General features: G+C 34.6%; 1 protein-coding gene across 1 annotated transcript in view; it reads right to left on the bottom strand.

The window, feature by feature from the left end:
• prpf40a (PRP40 pre-mRNA processing factor 40 homolog A) overlaps positions 1-12,774 on the bottom strand; it is a 53,548-nt gene that overhangs the window by 32,803 nt on the left and 7,971 nt on the right. Inside the window, exons 4-10 of the mRNA XM_056464692.1 lie at positions 10,465-10,492; positions 10,357-10,379; positions 10,060-10,104; positions 7,783-7,893; positions 4,543-4,663; positions 4,428-4,452; positions 2,391-2,606 (exon numbers count right to left, since the gene is read on the bottom strand). Coding sequence (XP_056320667.1) covers positions 2,391-2,606; positions 4,428-4,452; positions 4,543-4,663; positions 7,783-7,893; positions 10,060-10,104; positions 10,357-10,379; positions 10,465-10,492 — 569 coding nt within the window. The remainder of the gene's footprint in view (positions 1-2,390; positions 2,607-4,427; positions 4,453-4,542; positions 4,664-7,782; positions 7,894-10,059; positions 10,105-10,356; positions 10,380-10,464; positions 10,493-12,774) is intronic.

Here is a 12,774-nt window from a genome sequence, read left to right as displayed (position 1 = left end):
GTACTATGAACATTATATACAGGTTTTATTAGCTATGAATGTAGATTTACAATAAATGAATATATTTACAGATTGCCATTAATAATCAGAAGTGCGCAGATAGATAAACATAATTACAAATGTATACGCACAGTGGGTGTGTACATAATTGACCCTTCACTAAGCCCCGCCCTCTTTAGTTACTGTTGCTATGCCTGTCAAGCTTTCGTGCCTGGCACGTCTTTTACAACGTGTATGCGCCGGTGTCATTTCCAGGGATATAATTAGTAATTTTTGGCGAACAGGTGAGATATCCGAGAAAGCCAGACAAAAAGGACTGTAGTATGCATTACAGGGGTATATTCACGACTTAATAGGCAACCAATTAAAGAATAATTCAATCAAAATTGAAGCTAGCTTAGCCTAGCCGCCTCATACATCCAACTTAACTCCGCTCCTTTAGTGCCCCTCACACAGCTTGATCAACGCTGGCGTTTCTCCTCTTGGGTTTTTGGTTTTGAAAAGTGAAAAAATTCCACCATCCTGTCCTAACTCAAGGATACTGGGTGTCAGATTTGCACAATCCATAAGCACAACGCCTTGGCGAAAGCTCGAAAGCTTAACAGAACCCCTGCGCGTAGCTACAGTTGCTAAGCCACGATTGGTGGGTGGCGGTTCTTGGGTGTGGCTTAGCATAGGGTCAATTACAAAAGTACATGCACAGTGGGCATGTACAGTTCAAATAAGTGAATCAGAACAATGTAGTGCAATGAATATGTGCAATTTAAATGTGCAAATGTTAAATAGTGCAGTGATTGTGAGGAGTATAAATTAGGAGAGTGTGGGGGGGTGTATTGGGGGGCAAAAAAGTCAGTGGGGTGCAGAGTTCAAAAGGGAGACAGCTCTGGGGAAAAAGCTGTTCCTCAGTCTGCTGGTTTTTGTCCGGGGGAGCCTGAAGCGCCTGCCGGAAGGCAGGAGAAAAAACAGTCTGTGAGCAGGGTGAGAGGAGTCCTTAAGAATACTGCGTGCTCTGCGCAGACAGTGTTTTTTCTGGATGTCCTCTATGACTGGCAGTGTGGTCGCTGTGATGCGTTGGGCAGTTTTCATACTTGGCAATATCTATTTAATATTTCGCTATCTATAAACCATAATAATAACTCTTGTATAGCAGTTCCACAACATTCTGTCACTCGAATCCCCAGTCAGAAAAGTCTAGTGGCTGGGAATGGGCTTTTTAGTGTCTGGCAAAATGTTAATGTTGTTTCCGTGTGTTTGGATGAATATGGCCATGGTGTAAATGCACAATACAGTTACGATCTTATTGCCACATTATATTGTTATGATAACATGATATATGCCTTCAGTGATTTCCTGAAGATAAAAACAAAAAAAAAAACAACTGGAATAACTACAGTAGTCGCGATCGTCAGATCTTATATGAAGCAAGAGATCACGATGACATATGATGACGTGCGCAGGTGCTGTAGTGCTGTCCCAATTCTTAGGGGTTAATTTTGAGGCTCTTCCCCTTCACACTCAATTTCAAGGGCCAAGGGTAGGGGTACAAAAATAGAATTGGGATTGGGCCTAAACAGGATAACATATTTTCAGCAGCCAAAAATTCGGTACGTCTGCTGTGTGATTGGCTCTTATATAGAGTATAAAAGTCCAGAGCTCTTCATTGTTATTGACACAAATTTTATCGCGATTCGATATATCATTTATCAGCCCAGCATTAATTCTTCACCTACTTTCTTGATTCATGCAGACACGTCAGAAAATGACATATTCTGCATGGTTTGTAGTAGGGTTGCACTCAAATGGTTAGATATTGAAATATTTGTATAAAACAATAACACTATTTAACAATCTCTACATAACTTCACTGGCCATAATAGCAGTAAATCTATGCTAAACTATATAATGATAACAATTGGGTGGCGCTGTGGCCAATGCAGTGGAAATAGGTTTACTGTAGTGACGTCTGGATTACCTTGATTACTTAAAACTCATAAGTCGTGTGTAAACAATCATTCAGTGGGCTTAGTTCCTTATTTATCCCCCTTTGCTCTACATAAATTCATTTTGATATGCAACAATGGTTTTATTTGGAAAGTTTTCAACTAAAAACACATATGGTATTGAATGCATAAGCTTGTGAATCTAACTTAAAGGGATAATTCAACCAAAAATGAAACTTCCACCATCATTAAAGTCTCATGAATGTTTAGAGGTGAACTATCCCTTTAAGTGTCTTCAGAAACAGTGTCACAAATAAGGTTTAATCAGAAAATAACATCCTCCTCATTTCAATAAACAATCAATCATATGTAGCTTAATATGGAACGATTCAGAATATTCCTAAGTTGTAAAGTGCATTACTTGGTCTCAAATGTATGTGCATTCATCACCTAGGCTGGGTCTCCACGCTGGGCGTTTCCTCAGTGGAGTTCACAGCGACATCACTGCTGACCTCAACAGCCTGCGCAGGCACGTGAGAAGGCTGTTCCTCGATGGTGCCAGTCACCATGGTAGCCTCTGTCTCAGCAACCGGCGCCACAGTAACAGAAGACTCGCTCTGAGCTGTAAGAGCGGGGGTGGTGCCAGGAGCCACAACATCAGCCGTCCTAGAACAGACACTCAGAGATTAGCTCAAAATGATCACAGATGGATTCAAAAAGAGAGTAGACTGCCTTATTCGAAGCCAAAATATCAGATTTCCAGACTTTTCTGTGACTGTGACTAGGGATGGGTATCGTTAAGGTTTTAACGGTATTACTACTTTTATCGATACCACTTATCAGTTCGGTACTTTAACGGTTCTCTTATCTGTACTTTTCGTATGTTTTTTTTATAAAAACACATTAACGCATTCACATAAATGAGTTAATGGTGTTTTGGGAGTTAACTGTAGTTTTTAATACAGTTTTGGAGCATCTTTCAATGTAAAAATAATGTTTTTAAGTATTTCTTAATAAGCATAGTTTATTATTAGGCTATTCATAGGCTAAATTTGTAAATACAGCTGATGTAAAAGAATTTTTAATGTTAAAATGTATTTAGGCTACTGCTCCGATAAAAAGTTTGGAATGAAGTTTCACTATGAAGCACTATAGTTTTATTAAAATGTGGCTGCTGAATGCACACTTTGGGAGGAGTATAAGCTTAGGGTGCAAGTTTGTAATTTCCAATGGAGGTGCACGACTTGCGAAATAGGGAGTGACGCGCACATGGTATGAAAGTCACTCGAATTTTCCAGGCGCCCCTAGTTGAAAAACATCTCAGCCTTCCAGAATACCGTGAGTATCTGCTTTAGACTTTGTATCTGCTTTAGACTTTGTATGAAATATACACATTTCAGTAACGGTAGACTCATTACCTCAGACAAACACAGCGGTTTTTGCTTTTCTCCATAAACTTGTATCAGAGCTGCAGCAATGGTTTGTCTGTTTGTCATCCTCTGAAAAAACGGTTGATGTTCGCCTAGTTAGAGAAAGATGGCAGGGAAGCACGAGCGCAGAGCGCATTGAAAATGAAGGAAACCACATGCTTATCCTTTTCACTTGCGCATTTTGAGTTGCGTCAGAATAACAACACTCGTGAAAATGAGTGCAGTGACTAGCAGCATTGAGGAGACTGTAAATAAATATTGATGTAAGGATTTTGCTAGAGTGGCTTTTGTTTTCTTTTCTTGTGCATCCCAGCCACTAGCTCCCCATCTGAAAGATTATTTCGCATAGGGAGTAATGTAGTCATTCAACTTGACATTTTTGTAATTTTGCAGTATGTATTTGAATAATGATGGTTAGTTCCTTTATGTGTACGCTCAGATTTGATAGTCATAATTTGTTTTGTTGACAGAGTTTGGGGTTTACTGTATCATTATTATTCACACCTTAACATTTGCTTCGATTTGCTTCATTTGTTCAGTGTTTATACTTTACCATTGCGCACACTTTGTAACATTTTATTGATGAAGTTTAAAAGTCTCATTGACACTTATGTGTATTTTATTATAAAGAGATCAGATATTGTTTAAATGTTTTTGTTTTTGACTATTAAAACTATTTGCCTTAGTAATGCTGGTAAATTAAGTGTTTAAATTAAAAAATCCTAATATTCTTAAATGGATTGCTAAAAAAAATTCAATAATTTTCGATACCAAATGATATAAAACATGATATTGTGATTTGTTTTTTGCTGTATCACCCAGCCCTATAACAAATTACTATAATCGATTAAATTCAGATATCTGTATTGATTTTTATTTAACCAAAAATGAAGGAAGGATTTTAAATAAAGATTTCTTTAAATAAGATTATTTGTATGTTTTTTTAAAGATAAACAAAATGGTTTTAGATGAACATTAGGCTAAACTAGTTCTGCCATAATATGTAACATTTTTGGGTGAACTAAGTTTTTATAGTTTAGTAAAAGCAGAAACTCACCCATTTTCCTCTGCCTTTATCATAGCTGAAGAAAAAGAGAAAAAAAAAAAAAGTTAAACAATTTTTAATTCTTAATTTAAGAGAAAACAACGTTATATTAATTTTGCCTACTGACCTTCCAGGTCTTCCAGTTCTTTGGGTTTAGTCCAGCGAGACTCTTTGGTCTGTGAGTTATAGTAATAGGGCTTTCCGGTGTCTGACTTATACTCTTTCCATGGGCATTTCGACAACATTTGCTACAAAATAAGCACAAACATTCAAAACAAATGAGAACATTGTCATTCATCTGACAAAATCCTTGTAGTACACACACAAAATAAAGACAAAGGTTGTCCAGTAAAATGATCACTCGGAAATACAGTTAGAAGCTAAATAATCTATATATTTTTTCCAGACTCAAATAAATTTGAGTCTGTAAAATTTACTCTGCCTACTCTTGGGCAAAACATTTCTGTCTTTCTCATTTCTTTTAAACACAAAAAGATATTGTAAATGAAGCTGAAAACCTGTAACCATTGTCTTCCATAGTATTTGTTTTCCTACACTGTAAAAAATGGCGGTGATTTCAATAGTAAAAAAAAAACTGTAAAAATGTTACAGTAAAAATCCATAACCTGGTTAATGGTATGTTTCTTTAATATTTAACGGCGAATAACCATAAATTGACTTTCCCAGAATTCCCTGCATGGCACATAACTTTTTATGCTTTTTGTTGACATTACTATGGATCTTTTGAGTTGTTTCCCCATCAGTTATGTACATTAGAGATTTATGTTACATCTAATGTTGATAAACAATGTTTATTTCATGACTTTAATTTTATGTGTGTTACCGTACTGGTATTTAGTAACTGTGTGAATGACACTGAGCACCCTCTATACACTGATACACTTTTCTGCAAGTGGGTAAAGTTGTTTGTGATGAGCATTGGTTTATTATGTAACTTTCTCATCACCACCTGCATATGGCTGTGCTAACGTGTTAACTGTGAAACAAAAGATGAGTAGATGTTGGTAATTCAAAATAAAGACATATTACATCTATAAATGAATGAAATACGGTAGTTTACTGTAAAAATTAGAAATTACTTTTATAGTTTGTACCGTATTTTTAACAGTAAAATACTGGCAACCACAGCTGCTGGTTTTTAACCGTAAATTTTACGGATTTATTTTTTACAGTGTATGATTGAAGTCAGTGGTTACAGGTTTTCAGCTCTCGTAAAAGTATCTCCTAGATCAAAAGAAAAAAACTCAAAGATTTGAAACCACTTTAGGCCGAGCAAATGTTCATTTTTGGGTGAACTATTCCTTTAAGAAGACTGATGAAGCCGGCTTATTTCCATAATGACCAACACAATCTAACAAGAGCAGCACAAATTAGTGTAGAGTCACAAACAAGCAGAGCTGATGATAATTACAAGCAGATAATCTACTGACACAGGCACAGCTTGCTGCATAAAATCTCACACCAGCAAATATCACAACCATCAAATGCAAAATTTGTAAAGATATCAAACAGCTGAAGGTCAAATTTTAATAGTATTATTAAATATTATTTTTCAAATATTTCCCAAGTGCAAAAAACAAAGGAAGAGAATGTTTACAGTACCTCATATTGTATTCATCTTCTAGAGAAAGTATAATTGCTTTTACATGGCAGGACTAAAAGCAGTATTTACATAAAAAAAGACTATTTAGATTTTTTTTTTAACAATAAGTGCTTAACTAAGTGCTGTCCATAAGACAATGAGCAAAGGTTATTAGACAGACACTCAATCGTAAAAAAACAGACAATAAGACCATTAAAATAAAAACAGATAATAGCTCTCAATAGGCCTCAAAGTCAGACTATATACGTTTTTAACTTGATTTAATAAACAATATATTAGCCCCCTACAGAATAATCCACTTATCCAAAGAGCTGCCTAATTAACCTAACTTGCCTAGTTAGGCTAATTAACCTAATTAAACTTGTTAAGCTTTTAAATTGCACTTTCGGTCGAACAAAGCTCTAGTAGTACTTACAGTACAGTACAGTAGTCGACTTTTCGCCTAAAAGACATCGGCCCAATACCAATTTTACCCCCTAGCCCTTCCCCTTATCCCTACCCCTCGTTTTAAACCAGCTAATCAACCTCTTACTAGATATACTAGAAACTTCCTGGCAGGTGTGTTGAAGCAAGTTGGAGATAAACTCTCCAGGACAACAGCCCTCCAGGACCGAGTTTAGACACCCCTGCTTTAATATATTCATAACGGCGTTCTTGTTTTACCGTTATGCTTTAAAAAAACACTAAAATAAAAACTGCTAAATTTCGCGATCTAAAATCCATAATCATTACTCCTGTACAGCAGTTCCACAACATTCTGACACTCGAATACCCTGTCAGAAAAAGTAAATATATATATATATATATATATATATATATACATATACATACATAAAAAATATATATATATAAAAATATATATATACAACAGTTCTGTCTGGTTCTTGAATCTGATTGGCTGATGGCCGTGCGATATTTTGCCAGTAACATCACACAAAGGCCTCTTCACCCTTCACTGTGTATCACTGTGTTCACTCCGCCCACATACAGCCAGTAACAAGCAGAGACGCTACAGTGTAACAAATATTGTTAAATTGTTTGTTAGAAAACAAAATGTACTTTTCAGGGTTTTTTTTTGGTCGAGAACATGGTTGTTTAGATTGCAACTATGCAGTTTATTTTTTAAAATAGTGCCTATTTTAAAATATTTACAATTTATTCGTGGTATTTTGTCCCTCACCCATTGAAATTGTGTGTTTATTCTCTTTTATGCTAAAATTGTTCAAATAAATGTTAAAAAGTCTAAAAACAAAACCATTAGTCAAGCACTTTATATGATTAATTTAATTTCTTCAATAAATTGTGCATATTGGGAACTCCTTCCAATGAATATGAAGGTTATCTGCAAAAATCCCTTTGTACAAACCTTTTCATAGATTTCAAAATGTGTGTCTTAATAGGTTTTTATGCCAAAAAAGGGGCAAGCTGTGAATAACTCTGGCCCTAATACTCTAAAATGTTAATTAATAATCTATCAGCTCTCTCCGTTGAGAATATCCACTTGGCAATTGGTGTGAATGAAACTTCTGGAAATGAGAATGAACAAGCCTCAATTCTAAAATCCTTACCACCGATTAACTACAATTATTTTAGTAGTTCTAGTAGCACTATGTAAATCAGGAGGTTTTATGAAAAATCTAAAATAAAGCACAATATGAAAGCTCGTGACCTCCTGAATGAACAGTAACTGGCAGATGAAAGAATATGACTGTAAGTAATGATGAGGGGTTGACCTGTTTTTACCTCTGCGGGTGATTTGAGTTCATCTGGTTTCTCCCAGGTGGATTGTTTGGTCTCTGTGTTGTAGTAGTAGATTTTTCCATCCAGAGATTTGTGCTCGGTCCACACTGACTTCTGTAGGAGATATTATGAACATGTCTCTTATTAATACATCATTAGCGGCTAGCCATCGTCAGTCATTTCATCAGCTGCATTCTGCAATTACTAGTTATGTTGTACATAAAAAACCAACCATAACAGCTGGCTAACCTTATCCATGTTTGTTCGTTCATTTATGTATTTCTTCATTCTCTTTCTGCAGGAATGGGAATTGCTAATAAAACTGTGCTTTTACTTCTCATTAAAGGATATCCTTTAGGATAGATTGATTATTTTTGACAAAACACCATTTTTATTTAAAGAATATCTGTCATTTAAATAAAAAAGAAATAGTTACTAATTAAAATTGATAAATCTCTAAATTTCACATCCCTAAATATTTCAACAGATTTACTACACAACCATCAATATCCCAAAACCACAAGATTATGTGCTGGCTGCTCTTTTCACCAGAATTATAATAACTGAAGTCCTCCCGATGTCAATAAAGACACAAGGGTTTTAGAGTGTTACAAAAACATAAATGTCAAAGTTAAAGGAAAGCTTTCTTATCAAATCTAATCCCCTTAATCAATTAGATAATGTAGCCAATCAAAAAAAATGGTCTCTAAACTGACAACTCATTGAATTTGCTCACTGAACTGCTATTTAACAGCTCAATAGTTGGGGTGTGATGAAACGCTTACTCCAAGAGATGACACACGAGATTGGGTTCATGACAATGAGACAAGATTTTTATACTATTTTTTCAAATCCTCAATGATGAAATATATGGATGAAATAATAGTCTTTTATTCAATTTAAAAACAATAAAGAATTCGCAAAATGCTAAACTAGGTGCTTTTTTGTTAATCAACTTATTTATTTTGTTATTTTACTTCAATTTTAATAAATTCTACGCCGTAAAGAGCATGCAAATACTGCAAAACATTTTACTAATATATTAATGGAAAATAGTGTTTATATATAAATATTATATATACAGTTGATGTCAGAATTATTAGCCCCCCTAAATTATTAGCCTCGTTTATTTTTTCTTGAATTTCTGTTTAAAGGAGAGAAGTTTTTTTTCAACACATTTCTAAACATAATAGTTTTAATAACTCATTTCTAATAACTGATTTATTTTATCTTTGCCATGATGATAAATAATAATTGACTAGATATTTATCAAGACACTTTTATCAAGGTTATAAAACATTTAACATTTAAAGGCTTAACTAGGTTAATTAGGTTAACTAGGCAGGTTAGGGTAATTAGGCAAGTTATTATATAATGATGGTTTGTTCTGTAGACTATCGAAAAAAATAGCTTAAAGAGGCTAATAATTTTGACCTTAAAATGGTTTTAAAAACTGCTTTTATTCTAGCCGAAATAAAACAAATAAGACTTTCTCCAGAAGAAAAAATATTATCAGACATACTGTGAAAATTTCCTTGCTCTGTTAAACATAATTTGGGAAATATAAAAAAAAAAAATTAAAATTCAAAAGGGGGGGTAATAATTCTGTATGTAATGGCAAAATATTTGCAAATATATGAATAGAAAATATATTTTTATTCAATTATTTAGGCTCCTTTTTCAATAAACTTTCCTTTTATTTGAATGAATTATGCCATAAAGGACATGAAAACACTGCAAAATATTTAGTTATAAACTGACTGGACAAACTCTGAGCTATTGGTAGGCCCACACGGAATCTGCGTGCGCAGAATTCTGCAGATTTTTCGCCCATCATTAATTCTGTTTAGTTAAAAAAATTATATTTTTGCCTCCAAACTTCAGTGCTAAAATCACCCTCACGCTCCATCATAACATCATAACTCACGAGACAACCTTTGTCCTCAATGAGAAATCTTGTCGTGATTTGGTCTCACGAGATCTCGTCACACCCCTAATGACGAGTCAAAAGGAACTGCTGTTTTTGTGTCTTTATAAAGTCTCATGGAATTTGGATGGAAAAGAGCAACCTTTATAATGTGTGTTTCATGGTAAATAAATAAGCAGGAGATAGGGAAACAATAAGGTATATAAAGACAATATTAATTTGTATGTGACATTTCCATTAAAACTCCTGGAAAAATAAGTCACCACAGATGTGATTCCGGTTCTTATTATCCAAATATCACAAGTCTCACAAGCTTTAAACACAATACTAATATCTCATATATAAAAACTTGCCTTTTTTGGCTGTTCATCAGGTGAAGACTCGGTTGATGTGGTGCTCTAGTAAGAAATAAATAATACTCTCATGTAAAAGTATTCTGCTTTTAATGCTTTAAAAGGGATAGATCCATTAACTTCCATTATATTTGTTTTTCCAAATATATAGAATAAGAATAATATGGACATTTTTGGGTGAACTATCCCTTTAACAGCACTAGATTTGGCTTGTAAAATGATCAGACATGAATTTGATTTAAATCACCATCCTAACAACGCAATATTAACAATAATGTGTTTGGCTGTTTTTCTTACAGTTGTTCCAGGAGCAGCCGGAGCTGAAATAGAGCAAAAACACTGATTACATTTAAAAAATCTAAATAAACAAACTGATTATAACCCAATACAATTTGTTTTTCTTACCTGCAGCCTCCACTGGACTCACACCAGGCTGAAATGGAAAAAAGAATAGGGTTTTGATACAAAAACATACACCTTTCAAGAGAATAAACATGCTGATTTGCATGTACTTTCGTGCAACCCATAATAAAAGCCCTGTCAAAATTGTTGGAATTAAATTAGTCTGTGTGTAGATCTAAAGATACCGGCGCTAACTTCATTAGCAGTGTCCTTGCCACAAATTACAGGAAAAGAAAATGACATCCTGACTAACAGTATAGTTTGACTGACAGTTCCCAGGACGCACCTGATCAGACTTCTTCATCTACAGCTCGAAGCCAGGTGCTAGTTATTACCGATGCTATCAGTATTTAATATGATTAACTGAAGACAGGCTCTTTGATGCTTATTATAGCTGATTAAATAAAAGCAGATCTTATTTACAATTGAATCAAGGAGGCATGTTCAAAAGACAGCAACACATGCCATCTACACTAAAAAGCGCATTTTTAGAAGTAGATGCTGTTTACTTCAAGCACAAATAGGGACAGATGCCATTTACACTGAATGCAAATAGCATTTAGAGACCAGGTGAAGACCAGAATTTACACCAAGTGAAAACAGCAGTATTTTCTTAGCATCATGCGATCAATGATAAGTGTTAGTGGGAGATACAGTGCATCCGGAAAGTATTCATAGCGCTTCACTCTAACTATGCTAGAAACCTCCTGGCAGGTGTGTTGAAGCAAGTTGGAGCTAAACTCAGCAGGACACCGGCCCTCCAGGACCGAGTTTGTACACCCCTGGTCTATTAGTTCTGTTTGGATCCACTGCACTTCATCGTAACTGTACTTGATCCGCAATAAAAAGATCATTTTTATGCGGAAATAAAGCGAACGCTTGAAATGATCCAGACCGCGAAGCATACACAGAATCCAGTGGAGACTGGCGCATCTTTCAAATGCACTCGTAGGGTGTAGCGCGTATGGATAAATATACTTTTAACTTTTCATCTACACTAAGGCTCGTGGCAACGTTCTCCCATGCTGTTTCCTTGACCTGCAAGTCTTCAATTTGCAAATTACATCGATCATAAAGAACTGTATATGCTTCTCACGCTCTATGAGGAGTGTCATTCATGTCAATTGCCTATGATATCAAGTCATTTTGTTTTGATCGTCAGCACAATGTAGGCCTTTAGCTATTATAATATTTAAAAATATATAGATATGATAATATTTATACATAATCAAACGGGTGTGCAACTTAAGCAAAACCAATACTAAAATTGTTTTAAATATGGTTTTGCAGTTTAGACCAGTGGTGTAGTCCTAAAAAGAAAAGGTGTACTATTACACTCGACCCAAATTTTAAATAAAAGTAGGCCAAGAAACGACGAAAGTCAGTGTTTCTTTGATTCATTAGCTATATATTATATACATATTATATGTATACAAGCTGGCCTTGACAATTGGCTGTATGTATACAGTATGTAGCTTATATAACAATTTTATTACTGAAAAGAGTCAATCAAGATAGTTACAACAATTTAGTTAACTTTTATTTAAGTTAACTCAATAGGGCCTGTGCATACATGGAAAGACAGCTTTTTAACTTACTTTCTTTGCTTATTACTTCACATTTAATAGGTTCCTTTAAACATCAATCAGCCATTAATTTTGATTGCCACATTCATGCATGCTTGTTTTAAACCAAACTATTAGGACTCGGTCTTCTGTTGTCGCTATTATATACTAGTAGTTTCCCTTTTAAATTGCATATTGTTATGCGATTTTTAAGTAGTCTTTGCCTCATAAAAAAAACATTTTAGTGTTCCCTAAATTTAGTGTTCCCTTTAGTGTTATATATATAGTGTCGTTCCCTGTAGCGGTAGGCACGATTAAGACAAATGTGAAATACTGTTGTACAGGGGCGATTTTAGGATTTGCATTTTAGGGCGCATAAGGAACAGATCATTTTGGGGTAAACAATGAAAAATGTATATACATTTATACACATGTACATTTTTAAGTAAGAATTTAAAATAATACACAAAAAATTTGGGAATTTTAATCAGAAAAATAAATGAGTATACCGAGGGTATATGCAATTATTGATCCTCAGAGGTGGTAATACCCAAACAGCTCGTGGAAAAAAGTAAGCATACTGAGTATACGTGCGTATAGCAAGGACTACACCACTGGTTTGGACACAAACAAATATGTTGCATTTTTAATCATCTAAGTTCATTTGATTGACTATATAAAAATGTGTGCATATCAGGTGCATTTATATTAAATGTGTTTCGCTTCTCGGCCTTGGTTTTTTCACTTT

Source organism: Danio aesculapii, chromosome 9, assembly GCF_903798145.1.
Source record: "Danio aesculapii chromosome 9, fDanAes4.1, whole genome shotgun sequence".
NCBI lineage: Eukaryota > Metazoa > Chordata > Actinopteri > Cypriniformes > Danionidae > Danio > Danio aesculapii.
Note: the sequence above shows the minus strand (reverse complement) of the source record. Positions and strands in the feature narration are given on the sequence as shown.